Raw genomic sequence first — 23,819 nt, 5'->3', positions numbered from 1 at the left:
CCTACAACACTGATGACACCAGACGATAGAGTGGAGTGCACAGCGGGGGGCATAAACAAATGGTGGCCGTGACGTTCCGTCACGTACTACACGTCAGCCCATTGGATTTCGGAGGAGTGGCCTATCTTGCTCCTCTAGGATCTTTAGGATCTTTGCTTATAACTCAAGCCCTCCAGTCTGGATAACATCCTTGTGAATCCTCTCCAGCGTAGTCACATTGGCATTATAGTCTGGCAAATAGAACTCCACACAATCCTCCATGTGCGGTCTCACCAATATCTTGTACATCTGTGACATGATGCTAAGCCTTTTACTCAACGCTTCAACTGATGAAGGCAAATGTGACATACATCTTCTACACCAGTGTGGTGGGTGTGGTGGGTGGGTTGCAGGGGTAGGCACATAGAAATGCACATGGAAGATTTCTGCAGCCCTGCAAACCCATCCCTATCCATCCCACTCTCATATATGTATGGGCTGCCCATACATGGGGCGTTGGTAACCTGGGGAGGACCTACCTGTACAACCTATTCTGGTGTCATCTGCAAACCTACTGATCATGCCACCTACATTCACATCTAAATCGTTGATGCAGATGACAAACAGTGGACCCCACACTAATTCTTACAGCACACCACTCGGCACAGGTCTCTAATCTGCAAAATAACTCTCTACCTCACACTAAACGGCCTGTTTTCACGCCATATTGCTAAAGTCTAAAGGCTAATTTACTCTCTGTATTTTAAAATCTTACCCGTTCAGATCTCTTTAAAACTTTTACCATTTGCCTTAAAACTATGTGGTCTTACACACTCACTTTAGTTTAGTTTAGTTTGGAGATACAGCATGGAAACAGGCCCTTCGGCCCACGCCAACCACTGATCCCCATACACTAACACCATCCTATGACATCATAGATAATTTTGTGTGCAACTAGCTGGCTCACCCTGGTTCCCGTATAAACAATGTGTACTGCCCTGCCCTGGTCACCTCCTCAAAAACCTCAATGTGATTTATGGGATACAATTCCCATACACTAAGGCACATCTTTAGCCATCCCCCAATCTTCCAATAGTAAGGAGAGTTTTGCAATAGTAAGGAGAGACATTAGCTTGGGTGCTGTAGAATCGGTGTGGGTAGAACTGCGGAATAGCCAAGGGGAGAAAACGCTTGTTGGAGTTATATATCGGGTACCACCGGGTGGCGCCGCGATGGCTGCCTCACCAACAGTCTGTCTGTCCTGTCGTCTATTTTTTTGTTATTTTTAGTGTGTTTTAATAGTTTGTATTAATGTTCTCTGGTTTGTTTTATGTAGGGGGTGGGGGAGGGAGTCGGAGGAAACTTTTTTTCAATCTCTTACCTTGCTGGAGATGCGATTGTTTTCCAGATCGTATCTCTGGTCACTCTGGGGCCTAACATCGTGGAGCTGGAGGCCTTGCTCGGGACTGACTTTGAGCCCTACCGCTGGGCGTGGACTTACCATCAGAGCCGATTCCTTGCCTGGGATCGACGCTCCAACCGCAGCCTGCGGACTTTAACATCAAGGGCTCGCAGCCTCGGGAGAGACTGAGTCCAGAGCTCCAAAATCGCATGATGTTTGACAAACCCCGACCTGGGGTCTGATCGCCCGGCGCGGGGAACCGACATCCCCCCCCCCCCCCCGATGCAGGAGCTGAACGCCCCAACGCAGAGGGCCAAAACGCCACCGGCTACGGGAGTCAAGATTGTCCCATCAACTGAAGGCTCGAGGCCTCCGACCGTGGGAGAACAAAGAAGGGAAGAGATTGAATTTTTTATCGCCTTCCATTACACTGAAGAATGTGAAGGAGTCACTGTGGTGGATGTTTGTGTTAAAATGTATTTGGCGTGTTCTGTTGCTTTTTATTAGTTTGACTGTATGGCAAATGAAATTCCTCATATGCTGCAAAACATACTTGGCTAATAAAGTAAGTATGAATATACAGACCACCCAACAGCAGTAGGGAGGTTGGGGATAACATCAAGCAGGAAATTAGGGATGTGTGTAGCAAAGGTACAACGGTTATCATGGGTGACTTTAATCTACATGAAGATTGGGCCAACCAAATTGGTAACAGCGCTGAGGAGGATTTCCTGGAATGTAAACGGGATGGGCTTTTAAACCAATATGTGGAGGAACCGACTATAGGGCAGACCATCCTAGACTGGGTATTGTATAATGAGGAAGGAGTAGTTAGCAATCTTGTTGTGCAAAGCCCCTTGGGCAACAGTGACCATAATATAGTGGAATTCTGCATTAAGATGGAGAGTGACACGGTTAATTTAGACACTAGGATCCTGAACTTGAATAAAGGAGACTTTGAAGGTCTGAGACGGGAATTGGCTAGGATAGACGGGCAAATTATACTTAAAGGGTTGACGGTGGAGATGCAATGGCAAAGTTTTAAAGATCGCATCGAAGAACTCCAAAAATTGTTCATCCCTGTCTGGTGAAAAAATAAAACGGGGAAGGCGGCTCAACCGTGGCTAACGAGGAAAATCAAAGATAGTGTTAAATCCAAGGAAGAGACATATAAATTGGCCAGAGGAAGCAGCAAACCAGAGGACTGGGAGAAATTTAGTTCAACAAAGGGGGTAATTAGGGGGGGGGGGGGGGGGGGGGGGGGGGGGGGGGGGGGGGGGGGGGGGGAGAGGGGGGGGGGGGGAATGAAATAAAGCTTGCGGGGAATATAAAAACGGACTGTAAAAGCTTCTTTAGATATGTAAAAAGGAAAAGATTAATGAAGACAAATGTAGGTCCCTTACAGTCAGAGGCAGGTGAATTTATAATAGGAAACAAGGAAATGGCAGAACTGTTAAACAAGTACTTTGGTTCTGTCTTCACTAAGGAAGACACAAACAATCTCGCATAATTACTAGTGGACCGAGGATCTAGTGGGAGGGAGGATCTGAAGGGAATCCACATTAGTCAAGAAATGGTGTTAGGTAAACTGTTGGGACTGAAGGCAGATAAATCCCCAGGACCTAATGGTCTGCATCCCAGAGTACTCGAGGTGGCCCTAGAAATTGTGGATGCATTGGTGATCATTTTCCAATGTTCTCTCGACACTGGATCAGTTCCTGTGGACTGGAGGGTAGCTAATGTAACTCCACTTTTTAAGAGAGAGAAAACAGGGAATTATAGACCACTTAGCCTTCCATCAGTAGTGGGGAAGATGCTTGAGTCGATTGTTAAAGATATCATAGTGGCGCATTTGGAAAGCAGTGACAATCAGTCAAAGTCAGCATGGATTTATGAAGGGAAATCATGCTTGACTAATCTTCTCAGATGCAAGCTAAGGAATGGGATAATTGTCAGCTGTTAGTTGGACAAAATTAGGACATTTTATTATTTGCCAAAATCAGGATTGTTTACATCATTCCGTGCTGCAGGCTTGTCTGTTATTAGATGATAAATAAATAAATAAATAAATAAGTAGTTTGGCTTTAAACAAGAAACATTGAGAAATATATTTTGGCAAATAATAAAATGTCCTAATTTTGTCCAACTAACAGCTAACAATTATCCCATTCCTTAGCTTGCATCTGAGTAAAATTTATTTCAGAACGCATTGATAGTTTACGGTTATTTAAATGGTAAATGTAGCTTCAGAAGCGTTTTCATTTTGCATGTTAAAACCCACCTGAGAACCATGGGCGATTTTGCAAATTTACTGACGGATTTTTCACTTTTAAAACTTTTCATATAACAAATTAATAAAGATAAAAAAGTCAATAATGCCTTACTTTTGATGAAATGCAGCGAGCAAATGCGATAATTCCCGATATTTTGGATCTTTAAATCTCCACAACAAATGTCCGCTGAGCACTTCCGCTGATTTTGCACCTTCAGCTCCCTCTTGGATTTACCTTAGTTTCTATCTTTCTTTTGGACTGTAAATTTAGGTAGCTGTGCCTCATGGTCACCCCGACTGGCACAGTAAATTGCAGCCCAAAAACTGGCCGTTTTCGATGTTTTTAACGGGTGTGAAAGTGCGTGTTTTCCCATTCACTAACATGTACCGGAAGTACAAAGTGTCCTCCAGTTTAAAATTTCGGTCACATGGGTGCGGATCTACGCTCCAGTGACCTTTCGTGAAATCACCCTATATCCCAAGAAGACTCCAGAAAGATCTCCCTGTCCCAATCTGAATCTGACCACACTTCATATTCTCTTCCAATTTTTCTCGATAATTTGTTATTGTAAGTGCCAATTAAAATCGAAGAGGGTGTTACAAATCTGAAAGAAAAGCAAACAATGATACGGAAAAATCTGCAGGCCAGGCACTTTCTGTGAAAAGAGAAGTAGTTAACTCCAAGTCCGAGTTTATCGAGGTGGTGGAGACACATTTAAAACTGATTGCATTCACATTCCCAAATTCAATTACATTTGCATGCCATTCTTTTGACCAGTTCTTCTTCCAAGTTCCTTGTGGCTTTACAATGAATAATTTGATGGTCAAATGTAACTTGCTTAGCCTCACTCCGTTGTGAATAGAGTTGCTGCCCCATATTTGACCCCCCAAATTATTCACTGTTAAGGTCACAAGGAGTCGAGTATAGGAGCCAAGAGGCCCTTCTGCAGTTGTACAGGGCCCCAGTGACACCTGGTGTCTGTGAGTGTGTGTGTCTGTGAGTGTGTGTATGTGTATGTGAGTGTGTGTGTGTATGTGAGTGTCTGTGCATGTGAATGTCTGTGTGTGAGTGTATGTGTCTGTGTGTGAGTATCTATGTGTGTGTGTGTGTTTGTTTGAGTGTGTGTGATTGTCTCTGTGTGTGAGTGTCTGTGTCAGTGCCTGTATGTGTGTCTGTGTGTGTGTTTGTGATGCAGCGTCTCGACGTCGTACGCAGCGTCTTGATGGCGTATGCCTGGCCTGCAGGCTCACTCGGCATCACCCCCGCCTGCCCACTCCACCCCCCCCCCCCCCCCTCCTCCCCGTACTCGGGGTCAGTAGCACGTTCGGGGAACAGACCCAACGGGTCTGCACTTGGTCTAGTTGAAATTTAAAAGTACCCCGGTACTCTTGCTCTCTTGAGGTTAGAACTGCATACTGAACTGTCTGAAGAGAGGACAAGCAGCGAATTTCTATTATGTTTAAGAAGGAACTACAGGTGCTGGAAACCGAAGGTAGACAAAAGTGCTGGAGAAACTCAGCGGGTGCAGCAGCATCTATGGAGCGAAGGAAATAGGCAACGTTTCGGGTCTGAAGAAGGGTTTTCGGCCCGAAACATTGCCTATTTCCTTTGCTCCATAAATGCTGCTGCACCCGCTGAATTTCTATTATAATTCATTTATTCATGATGTAACACGTATTAAAAAAATCTAACCTCAAAATGCACACATTTGGTGGCTTTGTGCATCCCAAGTGCTTTTATATCTTATGATTCAAGAAATTAAAATGGAAAATAAAACAACTGAACATCAATTCCAGATTTAGTTTAACTTTTTTTAAACTGTTGATAACATGGCCCTGTTTAGGAACCAATTTTCCTCGATAACCATTACATTTTTTCCAATAAAACTCCCACTAATTTGCATTATCAACTTTCTGATTTTAACAGGTGATATTCTAGTTTTTAGCTTCTCACTGCAGAGGAATCATGAGTGAGCTGAGCTATCACACCTGAAGACATTTCATGAAATTCGATGAACAACCAGAAGAATAAAAACAAATCCACTCTGTGGACAGCAACATCTAGTTTTCTAAATTTTGAAACTTGAATGGAACATGTCAGATACAATTTATTCATCTCTTCTTTAAAGAAACAAGTATTGATTAAAAAAAAACTTTGGGACATGGAAGTTATTATCTCATTTTCACTATCGGTCAGGTGATGTTCAGTCTTAAACAAATCCTTCTCTTCTGCACCAAGGGATAGCAAATCCCTGAAAAATACAAGATCATCCACTGTTCATACACACTGATAATGCAAACATTTTATGCAAGTTCCAATTGTTTGGACAAAAATCCAATATTACTGCTTTATAACAGTTAAGTTACTTAAAGACCATTTCAGAAATTATGTCCACTAACAATAGAAATTAAAGCAAACTATTAAAAAAAACATGTTCCCTTTCCTGACTCTACCTTGTTTACAGAACAAAGGGATATTATCTCAAGAATCAAAATGGGGAAAGTGGGAGCAATTGTGCTTAAATGGTAATTCTGAGCCCATTCAGAGCTGCATAGAGTCAGAGTTATACAACATGTACAGGGCCATTGGCCCAATTTGTCCATACAGATCAAGTTGGCATTCTGGGCTAGTCCCATTTGCCTTCATTTGGCTGATGTTCATCAAAACCCTTCTTATCCATATATCTGTTTCAATGTAATTTGAAAGCCATACTTGCATCCGCTTCTATTGCTTCCTCTGACACTGGTGTGAATGAACCTCATATTGGGTAGTTAACAGAGAAGTGCAGATGGAGGAATAGAAACATAAACTGCATATAAAAAGCTGGTGTGACATCAATTCCTCTGTCATTGTCACGAGCTCTGAATGCACAATGCAAATAATGGGACGTGTCATTAACTGTGCATTTGTTTCTTAACTTCGATCTCTCAAAGTGCAACATCTCACATTTGCTCGGAATAAACTCCATCTGCTCTTCCTCCACCAATTTCTGTAGCTGATCTATAACCTTCTGTTTCGTTTGACAGTCTTCCTCGCAGCCTGCGACACCAGCAATCTTGGTGTTATCTGCAAACTTATAACCCACCCCTTCTACATTTACACCCCAGTCATTTATATATATATATCACAAACAACAGAGAAACCTGCACAGATCCTCAACCCTCTGTCCTTTGTCAGTAAGCCAATCCTGAATACATATGACCAAGTCCCTGTAAATCCCGTGTATCTTAATCTTTTGGATCAGCCTACCATGGGTGACTATACCAAATGCTTCCTAAAACCCACATAGATGCCATTCACTGCCATACCCTCAATGATCACCTTTGTTACCTCTTCAAAAACCTCAGTCAACTCAAGTTAGTATGACCTGCCACGTACAAAGCAATGCTGACTAATTTACCCATTTTCTTCGAGATGGGAGTGACTCCTATCCCACAATATCCTCTCCAATAACTTCCCTATCATCTGGCCTACAATTCCCTGGATTCTCAATATTTTCTTTCTTAAACAAAGGAACAGCATTAGCTACTTCTCCACTCCTCTAGGGCCCATGTCACAATTTGCTGCTTCTCACCAATGACCTTCAAGGAGATTGTTGGGAAGGGAGCTCCAGGATATTCCCTCAATGCTCAAGTCAAGTACATGTTCAAGTCAAGAGATTTTAAGTCATCGAGGGTAATCATGCCTCAATGTACCTAATCCCCATCCCTCAATGGTGGAGGTTGTGGGTTTTGCTGGAGGAAGAGTTTGGGCTGTTTTTGAAAGCTCAAGAGGTTGCTGAAGTGTACTGTTAACAAGGGTGCACTCCAGTCTAGATGTATTAAATAAAGAAGGCGTGGATGTTTGAAGTAATGGATTAGTGAATCAAGAGGATTCCTTTACTCCAGATATAGTTGAGGTTATAAGCTTATCATTCCACGTAAAATATAATCAACAGGATAATGGCAACAAAATGATGAACGGTGAAAACTACCATGTTGTGAAAGGTAAAGTACGGGCTTTTTTTTTTTGCAGTGGCAACAAAGACAGGAGCGCAAGTGTTTGTAGTAGCCTTGCGTGATAACTAAAAATCAATAAGCCACTGACTGTGCGTGACGAGGATAATGGGCCTGTCCCACTTAAGTCCGCCGAGCTTCACAGCCGTGTATCTCTAGCTTCTTAAAAGTTGTCTCCACTCCTTCTCCTCACCCCCTCTCCCTTCTCCACCCCTCCCCTCCTCTTTTAAAGGACTTAAGTGACCCTTCCTGTACACTGTGCTTTCACCGTCTTAATTACAGCGCCAACCTTCCTGTTCATCGTGGCGTGTGTCTGTATCACATTGCCTTTGCACCATGTGAATTTCACTCAGACAGCGCTCCCCCCGCTTGCCCTGTCCCCCCGTCTGCATAACTGGCTGGTGAAGGACGCGATATGTGTGTGTGTTCCACTCTGACAGTCGCCGTTCCAGTCACCATTTTTTTAGCGACCTGCTACAACTTGACAGTCACCAGCAGTCGCCTGAAAAATCGCATAAGTTGGACAGGCCCATAAGATTACCCCATCAAATGTTGCAGGTTTGAAAAAAAGCAGGATTTCAGACTTTAGTTCAGCCTTAGTTGGGGGAGACAACAGATTTTGGCAGAATTTGCTGGATTTGTGTTTCTCAATTTTAAATGTGGCTGAAGCTGCAGTCTGCCAAGGTTATAATATTTACTACTGGAATGAAAGATATTTTAATAGAAGATTGGTCACAATGACCCATGCATATTTCTGGACCTGAAAAGTTGTTCACCAAATTACTCATGAAAAAATGTTGAACAATTCAATAGTCAATAATAAAACACATTTTTTACCAGCGTATCACAGAATAGAGGAAAACAGACTTGCAATAGCCTTACATAATGAAATAATTTAAAAAAAAAATGTTTTGCAAGAGAGGGACTTCTACAACCTGGGCTAACATGTCAATCTTTTTGGTGCAGCAATAACCTACAATCTCTGTAGTGAGATGCCAATACCAAACTTGTGGAAGGATGAACAACATCAGTAATTGAAACATGTGCCTCACTAGCGTATTCCCTAACCCTTACAGAAATAATCAGACCCATTAAAATAGAACTTTAAAATAATTATCCACTCACTTCATGTCAAATACATATGTAACAAAATATTCAAAAAGGTTGTACATACAGTTTGACGGCGTCAGGAAGGCGGGATTATTTTGAGTCCTGAGTGTTTAATTGTCTTAATGATGGATGTGTGGAGTCTGTATCTTCACTCTCCCCTGCCTGATTCACTCCAGTAAATGTTTCTGCTCCTGTTAAAGATATCAGCAATTTCCCTAACTGCAAGACTAGCTATGCATCTTAAAACCTCGGATACCCAGATAATTATGTTATATTGTGAATTCATGTGTGAATGTTATCTGGACACTTAGGCTATTTAAAAATGTTAATTTATTATTAATTAGTTGATAGATGTTTAGATTGAATTTTGTAATTAGCTCCAATTAGGTAACTAACTAATTATATGCTTTAATTTCAAGTCATCTAAGTAAGATTGTTTCATTTTTGTTTCAGAATGCTTCAATCTATAATAACTGAAAATTTCATTCAGTTCTCTTAACTATTAAGAAAGTTATGGGCTTTTGACTGCCCTCGATCACAGCTTTTGAGTTAAGTCAATGGAACAAGATGCTAATTCAGAGTATGAAAATGGCCATAACATTTTTAATACTGAAGGTGTCAAATTAAACTTATTTTTATGCTTTATGTGATGGGATAAATTGCAGACTTGATTTTTAAAATCTCAAAATTTTGTAACATTGCTACATATATTACATATAGTACATTACCAAGATATCACATCTCCCCCTTCACTTTAATTACATTTGCCAGCTTCTCTTTTGGCCTCAAGGGGCACTGGCATTTACATTATATCTTACATTCCATATATTACATACAGTACATTACAAATACATCACACACATTCCATATATTACATACAGTGCATTACAAATACATCACACATATGTACATCACACACATTCCATATATTACATACAGTACATTACAAATACATCACACATATGTACATCACACACATTCCATATATTACATACAGTACATTACAAATACATCACACATATGTACATCACACACATTCCATATATTACATACAGTACATTACAAATACATCACACATATGTACATCACACACATTACATATATTACATACAGTACATTACAAATACATCACACATCTCTGTACTGTACACTGAAAATGACAATTACAATAAATTGAATCTGACAGATACATGTATTAGAAGGAATTGCAGATGCTGGTTTAAACCGAAGATAGACACAGTAAGCTGGAGTAGCTCAGCGGGACAGGCAGCATCTGTGGAGAGGGAATGGGTGATGTTTCATCTGGTCTGGGGAGAGGCTTCCCGGTCTCCCGGGGCAACGGGCCCGGCGGGGGGAGGGGGGAGGGGTGGGGGTGCGCGCTTTCCCGGCAGCCCTCGCTCCCGCTCGTTGGTTGGCGCGTGGTTCTTGTCTCCAGTGAGTGACCGACTGAAGAGGCGCCGCCGCCATTATCATCATGGTGAGAGCGGCGCTCGCAGCGCTTATACCCCCCCGTCACCTGCTTAGTCCGCGGCCCGGCGCCGAGCCCAGCCCAGCCCAGCCCGGCCCGCGGTTCCCGCCAGTGCTGAGGCCGCACCGGGCCAGGCCTAGTCCCTCTGGTCCCAGCCGGCGCTCAAATGTTCCCTCAGTGCCGCCGGAGAGAGGCGCCCAGCCCGGACTCTGCAGCCCAGCGAGGGAGGAGGGAGGGCTCACTCACCGGGTCAGGTGCCTCTCCTTTCGCCACCCCCCCACTCTCCCCCCCCTCTCCTCTCCCTTCTCTCCCCTCTCCCTTCCCCTTCCTCCTCTCCCTTCCCTTCCCTTTCCCCTCTCCTCCCTTCTCCCTCTCTCCCTTCTCCTCTCCCTTCTCCTCCTCTCCTTCCCCTCCCCCCTCCCCTCTCCCTCCCCTCCCCCCCCCCTTCCCCCTCCCCTCCCCTCCCCTCTCCCTCTCCTCTCCCTTCCCTCTCCCTTCCCCTCCCCTCTCCTCTCCCTTCCCCTCCCCTCTCCTCTCCCCTTCCCCTCCCCCTCTCCTCTCCCCTCTCCTCCCCCCCCTCCTCTCTCCTCTCCCTCCTTCCCACCTCTCCTCCTTCCCACCTCTCCTCCCCACCTCTCCCGCAAAAGCCTGAGTCTTTCTGCATGCGAAAGGATTTGAATGCAACAGTAATTATATTTCACTGCAATCATAAAGAAGCCAAGTGAGACTGCACCTACAATGCTGTGTGCAGATCTACCCACCAAAGAGAAAGAACGAGGGACTTCAAAGATTTCCAGAATAATTGCAAAGATAGATGAGTTTGTTCTTCTTCTAGCAGACTGAGTTGATACTGGTGACTGAGTGACTGGTGTAACTCAGCGAGTCAGGCAGCATCTCTGTTGCAAAGGAAGATGTGACCCTTTCCTCAGACTCCAGCTTTTTGTGTCTGGCTTTGGAGTAAACCAGCATCTGCTGTTCCTCCCTGCACATTGACTGACTTGACTCCTTCTCTTCCTGCAGAGTTTACCTTTGAATCCAAAGCCCTTCCTCAACGGGTTGACTGGCAAACCGGTGATGGTGAAGCTGAAGTGGGGTATGGAGTACAAGGGCTACCTGGTGTCAGTTGACGGATACATGAACATGCAGGTGAGGAGTAAGTTGACATGGACTTTGTTTGGTCCAGCAGATGTCACGTGCTGTTGAGATGATGCTCTTTCAGTTGCTTTTGATAACCATATAACAATTACAGCACGGAAACAGGCCATCTCGACCCTTCTAGTCCGTGCCGAACACATAATCTCCCCTAGTCCCATATACCTGCGCTCAGACCATAACCCTCCATTCCCTTCCCATCCATATAACTATCCAATTTATTTTTAAATGATAAAAACGAACCTGCCACCACCACCTTCACTGGAAGCTCATTCCACACAGCCACCACTCTCTGAGTAAAGAAGTTCCCCCTCATGTTACCCCTAAACTTCAGTCCCTTAATTCTCATGTCATGTCCCCTTGTTTGAATCTTCCCTACTCTCAGTGGGAAAAGCTTTTCCACGTCAACTGTCTATCCCTCTCATCATTTTAAAAACCTCTATCAAGTCCCCCCTTAACCTTCTGCGCTCCAAAGAATAAAGCCCTAACTTGTTCAACCTTTCTCTGTAACTTAGTTGCTGAAACCCAGGCAACATTCTAGTAAATCTCCTCTGTACTCTCTATTTTTGTTGACATCCTTCCTATAATTAGGCGACCAAAATTGTACACCATACTCCAGAATTGGCCTCACCAATGCCTTGTACAATTTTAACATTACATCCCAACTTCTATATTCAATGCTCTGATTTATAAAGGCCAGCACACCAAAAGCTTTCTTTACCACCCTATCTACATGAGATTCCACTTTCAGGGAACTGTGCACAGTTATTACCAGATCCCTCTGTTCACCTACATTCTTCAATTCCCTACCATTTACCATGTATAATTTGTGGTCTATTCCATAAAACCCCCTGCAGTTTTGTAAGTAGACAAAAATGCTGGAGAAACTCAGCGGGTGAGGCAGCATCTATGGAGCGAAGGAAATAGGCAATGTTTCGGGTCGAAACCCATCTTCAGATTTCTTCTTGCAGTTTTAAATCAGGTCTAGTTTATAGTTTGCAAAACCTGTGTGAATACTTTGTGTTAACTATTTTACAAAGCATTTAGTTTGCAGAATTTTAGTTTTTTACAATATTTCTCCAGCTATAGAGTTGTGCAGCACAGAAGTGGGTCCTTTTGGCCCATTTTGCAAATACTGACTTTGAAGCTTGTCTACACTAATCTCATTTGTCTGCTTTATCTCTCTCGTCTTTTCTATCTTAGCACCCAGCCAAATGCCGTTTAAATGCTGTGATTTCTATCTGCCTCACTGCAGTCTCTGCCAGCTTGTTCCAAATAATCACCATGGTTTATGTGTGTGAAAAAATGACCTGGCAGAACTCCTTTAAAATTCTCTTTCCTCTCTTAAATTTTATGCCACCTAGTTCTTCATCCCCCAGCCTTGGAGAAAGGCTGATTACGACATTCATGATTTTATAAACCTCTAATTTCATCCTTCTATATGTTCAGTAAGAGTAAACCTATCCTACCCAATCTCCCCTTATAACTACAGCCTCCCTTTCCAGGAAACATCCTAGTGATTTTTTTCCGCACTGCGTCACTTGCTCTGACATCCTTCTTGAAGTGCGTAGGAAAGAACTGCAGATGCTGGTTTAAATCGAAGATACACACAAAATGCTGGAGTAACTCAGTGGGACGGGCAGCATCTCTGGAGAGAAGGAATCCTTCCTGAAGTGCTGTGACCAGCATGACACATTATGCTCAAAATGTGGGCTCACCAACATTTTGTATAGCTGCTTTGTATGACTTGAATTTTATACTCAATACCTTGGTCTATGAAAGCAAGAATATCAAATGCAGCTTTCGTTGGGCTTACGCTTTTTTCTGACAATTTTTTTAAACCTTTTTTAATTTAACACTCCTGTTAATTTCTCCCCTAATGCATGGTTTGACCATTTTCCTCATGTTTTTTGTGCTTTAAGCATTGTGATCTGCCGAGCCAAGATTATTTCTAACTACTTTCTAAGTCGTCTTTTGTTCACATGGCTATCCCATCTTTCCTTTTTCCCTCCACTTGCCCTTCCTATATGTTACACACCCTGGAATATTTAGATCTTGGTTGTTGACTGTCTGCTGTCAGATTTAGAGAAACATCGAAAATTGGTGTAGGAGTAGGCCATTTGGCCCTTCGAGCTAGCACCGCCATTCAATATAACCATATAACAATTACAGCACGGAAACAGGCCATCTCTGCCCTACAAGTCCGTGCCGAACAATTTTTTTTTCCCCTTAGTCCCACCTGCCTGCACTCATACCATAACCCTCCATTCCCTTCTCATCCATATGCCTATCCAATTTATTTTTAAATGATACCAATGAACCTGCCTCCACCACTTCCACTGGAAGCTCATTCCACACCACTACCACTCTCTGAGTAAAGAAGTTCCCCCTCATATTAACCCTAAACTTCTGTCCCTTAATTCTGAAGTCATGTCCTCTTGTTTGAATCTTCCCTATTCTCAAAGGGAAAAGCTTGTCCACATCAACTCTGTCTATCCTTCTCATCATTTTAAAGACCTCTATCAAGTCCATATAACCATATAACAATTACAGCACGGAAACAGGCCATCTCGACCCTTCTAGTCCGTGCTGAACACATAATCTCCCCATGTCCCATATACCTGCGCTCAGACCATAACCCTCCATTCCCTTCCCATCCATATAACTATCCAATTTATTTTTAAATGATAAAAACGAACCTGCCTCCACCACCTTCACTGGAAGCTCATTCCACACAGCTACCACTCTCTGAGTAAAGAAGTTCCCACTCATGTTACCCCTAAACTTCAGTCCCTTAATTCTCATGTCATATCCCCTTGTTTGAATCTTCCCTACTCTCAGTGGGAAAAGCTTTTCCACGTCAACTCTGTCTATCCCTCTCATCATTTTAAAAACCTCTATCAAGTCCCCCCTTAACCTTCTGCGCTCCAAAGAATAAAGCCCTAACTTGTTCAACCTTTCTCTGTAACTTAGTTGCTGAAACCCAGGCAACATTCTAGTATCATGATATGATCATGGCTGATCATCCAAAACCAGCACTTTCCTGCTTTCTCCCATATCCCTTGATTCCGTTTGCCCTAAGAGCTATATCTAACTCTCTCTTGAATCTAACTCTCTTGAAAACATCCAGTGAACTGGCCTCCACTGCCTTTCCTGTGGCAGAGAATTTCACAGATTCACAACTCTCAGGGTGGAAAAGTTTTTCCTCGTCTCAGTCCTAAATGGCCTATCCCTTATTCTTAAACTGCAACTCCTGGTTCTGGTCGGGAACATTTTTCCTGCATCTAGCCTGTCCAATCAATGATGCCGTCGACGAAAAAATTGCCAAGTGCGACAGGCCCTTTACTTTCGCCTGTGGAGGTGTAACCAGACTGACTTGCATTTTGCCTGCCCATAAACTATCCCAAAGTCTCAAGTCTACACCTCTCCCTCCTGCAGCATTTCTTCCATTATGCAGTTATGTACTCTTAATATGTTATTGCACTTATTGGCATGTGGCACTAGGTATAATCTTGTGAATGTAGACAAAAGTGCTGGAGAAACTCAGCGGATGAGGGCAGATCTATGAGCCTTCTTCCCCCCCCCCCCACCCTACATCACTGAAGAAGGGTTTTGGCCCGAAACGTTGCCCATTTCCTTTACTCCATAGATGCTGCTGCACCCGCTGAGTTTATCCAGCACTTTTGTCTACCTTCAATTTTCCAGCATCTACAGTTCCTTCTTAAACCCATAATCTTATGAATGTTGACTTTAAGAGAACCTGTTTTGTTTTGCCTTTCCTACCTCTTAAAAACACTTTAAGCCAAGATCCTTTCTAACTGCTTTAATCTGTCTGTGTGGCTGCCTCAGGAGAACTGCTGTTCTCCTCCCATGTTCTAGTGATGGCAGTGATGTCAATAGACAATAGTTGCAGGAGTAGGCCATTCGGCACTTCAATGGCTGATCATCCCCAATCAGTGCCCCGTTCCTGCATTCCCATATCCCCTGACTCCGTTATCTTTAAGAGCCCTGTTTAGCTCTCTTGAAAGTATCCAGAGAACCGGCCTCCACCACCTGTAGGCAAAGAATTTCCACAGACTCACAACTCTCTGTGTGAAAACGCGTTTCCTCGTTTCTGTTTTAAATGGCTTGCCCCTTATTCTTAAAATGGGGCCCCTGCTCCTGGACGCCCCCAACATCGGGACCATGTTTCCTGCCTCTAGCGTGTCCAAACCCTTAATAATCTTATATATTTCAGTAAGATACCCTCTCATCCATCTAAACTCCAGAGTATACAAGCCCAGCCGTTACATTCTCTCAGTATATCACAGTCCTGCCATCTTGGGAATTAACCTTGTAAACCTACTCTGCGCTCCCTCAAAAGCAAGAATGTCCTTAAATTAGGGGACCAAAACTGCACACAATACACCAGGTGTGGTCTCACTAGGGCCCTATACAACTGCAGAAGGACCTCTTTGCTCAAATACTCAACTCCTAACATGAGCAACATGCCAATCGCTTTCTTCACTGCCTGCATGCTTACTTTCATTGACTGATGAACAAGGACCCCCAGATCCCGTTGTACTTCCCCTTTTCCCAACTTGACACCATTTAGATAATAATCTGCCTTCCTGTTTTTGCTACCAAAGTGGATAACCTCACATTTATCCACATTAAACTGCATCTGCCATCCATCTGCCCACTCACCCAACCTGTCCAAGTCACCCTGCATTCTCATAGCATCCTCCTCACAGTTCACACTATCACCCAGCATTGTGTCATCTGCAAATTTGCTAATGTTACTTTGAATCCCTTCATATGAATCATTGATGTATATTGTAAAGAGCTGCGGTCCCAGCATCGAGCCTTGCGGTACCCACTCATCTCCTATGTGGGACCTTATCAAATGCTTTCTGAAAGTCCAGGTACACTACATCCACTGGCTCTCCCTTGTCCGTTTTCCTAGTTACATCTTCAAAACATTTCAGAAGATTAGTCAAGCATGATTTCCCCTTCGTAAATCCATGCTGACTCAGACCAATCCTGTTACTGCTATCCAAATGGGCTGCTATTTTATGATTCGTCCCCTGAACCGGCCCAGCTGAGTGCTCCCCACCCCCATGAACTGTCTCCCTCGGATGGTCACGTCGCACATCGACCCGGCACCGACACATTTGCACTTTAGACTGTTTTACTGTTTTTATAAATCATGTTTCTCGGGCATACCAAATCTCGTTGCATATATGTGCAATGACAATAAAATTAATTATTATTATTGACTCCAGCAACTTCCCCACAAACGATGTCAGGCTAACTGGTCTATAATTCCCCGTTTTCTCTCTCTCGCCTTTCTTAAAAAGTGAGATAACATTAGCTACCCTCGAATCCACAGGAACTGATCCTGAATCTATAGAACGTTGGAAAATGATTACCAATGCGTCCATAATTACTAGAACCACTTCCTTAAGTACCCTGGGGTGCAGACCATCAGGCCCTGGGGGATTTATCAGCCTTCAGTCCCATCACTCTACCCAACACCTTCCTGCCTAATGTGGATTTCCTTCAGTTCCTCCGTCACCCCAGATCCTCTGGCCACTACTATATCAGGAAGATTGTTTGTGTCCTCCTTAGTGAAGACGGATCCAAAGTGCCTGTTCAACTCATCTGCCATTTCCTTGTTCCCCATAATAAATTCACCAGTTTCAGTTTTCAAGGGTCAATAGACATTGGGTGCAGGAGTAGGCCATTTGGCCCTTTGAGCCAGCACCGCCATTCAATGTGTTCATGGCTAATCAGTACCCCGTTCCCGCCTTCTCCCCATATCCCCTGACTCCGCTATTTTTAAGAGCCCAATCTAGCTCTCTCTTGAAAGCATCCAGAGAACCTGCCTCCACCACCCTCTGAGGCAGAGAATTCCACAGACTTTAGTCTTAACTAATTTTTTCCTCTTCACATACCTAAAGAAGCTTTTACTATCCTTTATATTCTTGGCTAGCTTACCATCGGACCTCATCTTTTCTCCCGGTATTGACTTTTTAGTTATCTTCTGTTGCTCTTAAACATTACCCAATCCTCTTGCTTCCTGCTCATCTTTGCTACATTGTACTTCTTCTAAATCTGCTAGAAGAACAAATTCATCTATCTCAGCCCTCATTGTGGAAATCTGAAGAAGGGTCTCAACCCGAAACGTCGCCCATTTCTTCTCTTCATGCTGCCTGTTACTCTAGCACTTTGTGTCTACCCGGGAAATCTTTAATGTCCCTCAAGTTCTTCCTTTTATAAGGAAATCTGTACACAGCATTCCAGGTGCAGTTTCACTTGGGTTCTTTAAGATTGCCGTGAGACATCATCACTGTTGTATACAGTTCCTCTCACATGCTACATCCCATGCCTGGATGCAAAGAGTGGGATGTATCATGCGAGGGGTTACTACATCCTGAAAGACTCGCGTTACTATTCCGTTATAGGTTGGTAAGTAGCAGGTAAACTCCCTGAAATGTGCTTGCCCGACAAGTGCATATCTAACCATAAAAACAGGGTGGTTGATATCTGGAGCTCACTGGTTGTGGAATTATATAAAAATCACCACTAGCAAGCAGCTCGTCTTGATTTCAGAGTTTACAGAGCTCAGGCTGGAGTCACGACTTTGCATATCCAAATTTAGAAACACGAGGGGTGATCTTGCCAGCACACAATGTTCTAGACTAGACAAGGTAGTTACAGGGATTCAGTTTCTGTAGGTTGGGGAGACTTGAACCATTAATTAGTTTCAAAATAAGCCACCATCACACAACATGTATACCTATGTGGTTGTCCTCATCAGCATACTGTTTTCCTTTCTAATTGCTCGTTTTATCAGAAAGTTAAGTTTGATGAACAAATCTGAACTTTTTAAAATCCGACTCTTTGAATGCAAGATAAAATGCTGTTCCTCAAGCTTATGCTAGGTTTTGTGGGAACAATGTAAAAAGCCCAAAGACAGAGCAAGGAGTGAACGGGAATTAGTGAGGCTCGGAATTCCCTGGAAGGTGGGAAGGAAAAAGAGGGTAGGGCAGTTGTGGCATCTCTTTAAATTGCATTGAAAAATTCCCTAAGGAGGAATGGTTTTAGTGGAGATGAGTAAATCTAGGATGTTGGGAAGGGAATATCCCTTTGGACAGCTGGAGGAGGAGGGGAATAAGTGAGTTCGGAATTCCGAAAAAAACGCAAGGAATCCTGGGATTTGTCAAAAGTCACTCGCGATAAACAGTCTCGGCCGCTGTGCTGCCGCATGCACACAGACCTGCGCCTCATCCGCAGCCAGGATCGAACCCAGGTCCCCGACGACGCAAGTGTTGCCGAACCACCACTGGACCGTCCCTGTCCCCTCCCTAGTGCCCCACCCCGAACCGGAGACGTCCGGGGCGACCCTGGACCGACGGGAGTCAGACAGGAGTGGCGGCCCAGGCACACAGCCAGCGCGGAGGAAAAGTGCCAACTCCACAGCTCTGGACCGGTGTCCCATCAGTCCAGGGCCAGCGATTAACCCAGCAGGACAGGCTAGCCGAGCTGGAGTCAGCGCCTGCAGTCCGTGCCGGCTGCAAGCCTGGGCCGCCCTGGACAGGCAGAGCCGAGCTGTAGTCAATGTCCCCCCCCTCCCCCTAAACGCAGGTTTGCACCCATGCAGCAGCACAGCCGCCGAGAGTGTTTATTGCGAGCGACCCATGACCTGGGCATGCGCAGTCGGAATATCGAACTCGCTTATAAGTCTGGCGGTGACATCATAGTGAAGGTGGTGAACATTGCAGAAGATGATTCATTGATCTTGAAGGCAAGGAAGAGGATAACCATATGGATGGGAGAGCAGAAGTGTGGGCAATGATTGACAACTGCTAATTCCTACATTTTCAGGTAGCACTACTATCCAGTTGAGTGCCTCTCAGTCATGGAGAAGGCATTGTTGAGAGTCTGGTTATATTAGCACAACTGGATAAATGTATCAAGTTTCTATCGGAGCTGCTGTTGCTAATACTGGCTTTTTACAATTCCAGATTTATTCAAGTGTACTCAGCTTGCAATTCCCAGTTAACATCCCAATGACAAATTAGTGTGGAAATTTATCCCAGGTGGAGGTTGCTTCATGTATTGTTTCATTAAATGATGTAAAAATATTGCTGAGTATCTAATATTGGTTTATTTAGGATTATTCCACTGCACCGTTTAGAGTTTTGATACGCATTGATTTTAGCAGCGACAGCTTAACATTTTTCTTTTGTTCAGCTGGCCAATACAGAAGAATATATCGATGGAGCTCTAGCGGGTCATCTTGGAGAAGTACTTATAAGGTAAACATTTATTTAATACAATTTGGAATTGAAATCTTGCAGGAATATAACAAAATCTCATAAAATTCATCGATAACATTCGGTATAGGTCCTGTTAGTATTTGCTATATGAATTAGACTTTAGAAATACAGTATAGAAACAGACCCTTCGGCCCTCCAATCCCGTGCTGACCAGTGATCACCCCGTACACTAGCATTATCTTGCACACTATTTACAATTTAACCACAAAATGGTATTAATTTGTATAGACTTTCTAACCTGTATGCCTTTGGAGTGGGAGGAAACTGGAGCCCCCCGGAGAAACCCATGCTGTCACAGGGAGAAGTTACAAACTCCATACAGGCAGACAGATCGAACCGGGCCCCTCGCACTGCAAGGCAGTAGCTTTACCGCTACGCCACTGTGCTGCCCAAATGTACTTGAATGATTATATTCAATGACTGGACTCCACAGCCTATGAGTTGTGACCATTCGGATGAAGGAATTTCTTCTCCTCTTGATCCTGAATAGCTAACCCTTCCTTTTGAGATTGATTTGTGTTTTTTGGCATTCTGAACAGGGATAACTTTATCCCTTAATCTGTACTGCTGAGATTTTTAAGAATGTTGTGCACTTCAGTGCAATTACCTAATTCTTCTAATTTCTAAAGTGCATAAACTCAGTTTGCTTAATCTCTCCTCTTAAATCAATTTCAACTTGTCCCTTCATCCTTAGTTGGGGAGGTGAGACCTGAATGGATTTTTGGTTGTTTAAATAAGACAGAGTTGCTGCCTTACAGCGCCAGAGACCTGGGTTCATTCCTTACTACGGGTGCTGTCTGTACGGAATTTGTACGTTCTGCATGGTTTTCCTCCAAGTGTTCTGGTTTCCTCCCACATTCTTTAAATTGTCCCTAGGATAAAGCTAGTGAATGGATGATTGCTGGTCGGCAAGGACTCGGTTGGCCAAAGGGCCTGTTCCGGAAGTGGCGGCGCTGTGAAACGGCTGCGGCTCGCCTGCAGTCTGTCTGTTTTTACTGTTTTGTGTTGTTTTTTTTTGTCTTGTTCAGTTAAACTTTTAGTTATTAGGTTGTGTTATGTGTGGGGGGGGGGGTTGAAACAGGGCTTTCTGTCTCTCCCTTCGGGGGAATGCGACTTTCTTGTCGTATCCCCCTTCTCTTCCCTCGTCTGAGCTGAGGCCTAATGGCGGAGCTGGCGGCCTCCAACCTGCGACCGACCTCGAGGATCCGGAGGTAGAGCCATCCAGGACTTACCAACGTGAGGCTGGCCTTCTTCGAGCTGCGGCGGCGTTCGGGCAGCGGCATGACTCGGCACTCCGGTGATGGTGGATGGCACGGGGCTGAGACACTCCTGTGAGGGCGACCCGGCTCACGGCTGGAAGGCGCTCCCATGAGGGCGGCCCGGTGTGGCGCTGAGACGCTCCCGTGAGGGCGGCCCGGTGCGGGGCTGGAAGGCGCTCCCGTGTGGGCGGCCCGGCTCCCGGCTGGAAGGCGCTCCTGTGTGGGAGGCCTGGCTCCCGGCTGGAAGGCGCTCCCATGGGGACAGCCTGGTGCGGGACTGAGACGCTCCCGTGTGGGCGGCCTGGTGCGGGGCGGAGACAGTGCTCCAGCGGCTGAGGCGGCGTTCTGGCGGCGGCGACCTGAATCCGGGGCTCGGCCGCGGGCCAGTGGATGACATCGTCGGGAGCTCGCAGGTCACAGGTTGATGCCTGTTTTCCGGAGCTCCCGTGGCAACAACTGCGTCCGCTGGACTGGAGGGCGGCAGCTTCGACCACCCCCGGGCCGCGGAGCTTGAACCGCGGGACTGACTTACCATCGCCCGGTGGGGTGTCGCCTCCGCGCAGAGGGAGAATAGGAGGGAAGAGACAGCAACCCAAAGACTTTTGCCTCCATCACAGTGAGGAGGTGCTTGGTGAACTCACTGTGGTGGATGTTAATTTGTGTTTATTGTGTGTTGTTTATTATTACATGTATGGCTGCAGGCAACGACATTTCGTTCAGACCAAAAGGTCTGAATGACAAATAAAAGATTAAATTCCACGCTTTATCTCTAGCCTAACCTAAGATTCCCTCTCATTCTTCAAAAACTTGGGGTGAGCTAAATTATCCGTTCTATTAGAATATAGCCACCATCCCAAGAATTAATTCAGTGAGCTTTTGAGGCATTGCCTCTTGCAAGGATATTCTTATTTGGTTAGATGAGTGGACACTATTCCATATGTAGTCTCATTAGGTGCTTATATTATGGGAGCAAGATGTATCTGTTCCACTTAAATCCTCGTGATTTAAATGTGGGAGACCATAATGAAACCAGTGTCCTGTCACATCGTGTTACCATTTTGCTTGTATTTAAAGTGAGGTGGAATTTTTTGGCTGCTCATAGTATACAGACCTTTTTGAACACTGACCCTCTGCTTTCTTTTAAATAGGTGTAACAATGTATTGTACATCAGAGGAGTTGAAGAAGAAGAAGAAGATGGAGAAATGAGAGAGTGATTTTCTTTTCTTTTTTTTAAAATAACTACGTGTACATCTTTTGAATGTTTTTTTTATATTGAGCGATAAAAAAATTCAATTTGCAGTGCCCCTTAGTATGTCTGTTATTATGATGCAAAATGTATTTTCCTCAATTATACGGGGCAAACTAATTTAATTGTATGTGCGTGTCTCTTTTTGGATTCCATGTTAAAACATGAATGCTGGTGGGCATTGAACCAATAAAGAAAAAAATCTTTATCTTTGCAATTAAGTGTGTTGCAATTGGAGATAATCAACAGGTTTTATATATATCAGAGAATTGAATGTGAGGCTCGGAGATTGGTGGTGAGAAATGGGGTGCTGGGGAATGAGAGGGCTGTTCTATTGGTGTGGGGTTTCAATTGTATCAGACGTCCTGTGGCCTGGCAAATACAAAACAGCATAGCACAGGACGAAAAGACACAAAAGTGCTGGAGTAACTCAGCCGGTCAGTGTGAAGATGAGCCCTGATCCAAATTGTCACCTGTCCATGTCCTCCAGAGAAGTTGCCTGACAGTTCCTCCAGCACTTTATCTCTTGTTTTTTTTGTAAAGCAGCATCTGTAGTGCATTATTTTTCCACGATGTCTGACGAACACAGCACCTACTTAAACTAATCCCTTCTGCATGCAAGTACTCCATATCCCTCCATTCCCAGCATATTGATTTATCAATCTAAATGCATCTTGAATGCCAATATCGTTTCTCCTTCCATCACCCGTGGCAGCACATTCCAGTCACCCATCACTGTGTGATGGAAAAACATTGTCCCACTCTGGCCTTGTAGCCATGCCCTCTAGTTTTTCACATTTAATAAATCAAATGACTAGGCTGCAGAGGACACTAATTTGCATGTTGGAAGGAACTGCAGATGCTGGGATAGACACAAAAAGCAGTAGTAACTCAGCGGTACGGGCAGCATCTCTGGAGAAAAGGAATGGGTGGTGTTTTGGGTCGAGACCCTCCTTCAGAACTTTAATGTGCATGTCAGGTAGGTTCTGACATGGACAAAATGAGAAAATTGGAAGAAAACATCAGCTTCTGTCCCTACGGGAGCGTGTTCCTCTGGAGTTGGAACGGGGCTGGGCTGTTGCTGGCTGTGGGTCTCTGGGATCTCTGTGTTTGCAGTGGGCCTGGGGGTCGGTGTCCCATTGGTCCTGACGTCTCCGGTGACTGGCACTGACCTGCTGGCAACTCCGACGTGAAGACAGTACAAAGCCCCCGCGCCGGTGCAATGGGCGGGGAGCTGGAGAGGGGAGGGAAGGGGTCACACACATGGCCGGGAAGCAGAGGGGTGTAGGTGGGGTGAAACTGAAGGGAACGACAATCTGCTGCTGCCTGCCAGCTGAGTTGAAAAGTTCCCACGCAAGACTCACGATGCACTGTGTATCGTGAGTCTACCGTGGGAACTTTTTAACTCAGCTGGCAGGTAGCAGCATATTGTCAATTATTAACCCTCCCGCGCAATATACCCTCACCTTCTCTTTTATGAATGGGGATTTAGTTCCCCTTTCTTCGAGGACCGACCAGAGGTTCTGCTGTCACCTCTGCGGGCCGCCCTCGGTGAAAGTCTTCAAGGACCGAAAAAAATTCCGCTCTTCGGAGCTTTTCGTTATTTGGAA

General features: G+C 44.6%; 1 protein-coding gene across 1 annotated transcript; it reads left to right on the top strand.

Annotated features, from left to right (window-relative positions):
* The first annotated feature begins 10,091 nt into the window (after positions 1–10,091).
* On the top strand, positions 10,092–22,426 carry snrpf (small nuclear ribonucleoprotein polypeptide F). Its single transcript, XM_055652772.1, has 4 exons — positions 10,092–10,236; positions 11,248–11,373; positions 19,618–19,682; positions 22,111–22,426. Exons 1-4 carry the CDS (start codon positions 10,234–10,236, stop codon positions 22,175–22,177), a joined length of 261 nt encoding a protein of 86 aa, XP_055508747.1. The 5' UTR covers positions 10,092–10,233; the 3' UTR covers positions 22,178–22,426.
* Positions 22,427–23,819: the final 1,393 nt, after the last annotated feature.

This window comes from Leucoraja erinacea, chromosome 22 (genome assembly GCF_028641065.1).
Source record: "Leucoraja erinacea ecotype New England chromosome 22, Leri_hhj_1, whole genome shotgun sequence".
Taxonomy (NCBI): Eukaryota; Metazoa; Chordata; class Chondrichthyes; order Rajiformes; family Rajidae; genus Leucoraja; species Leucoraja erinaceus.
This window is presented reverse-complemented; position numbering and strand designations above follow the sequence as displayed.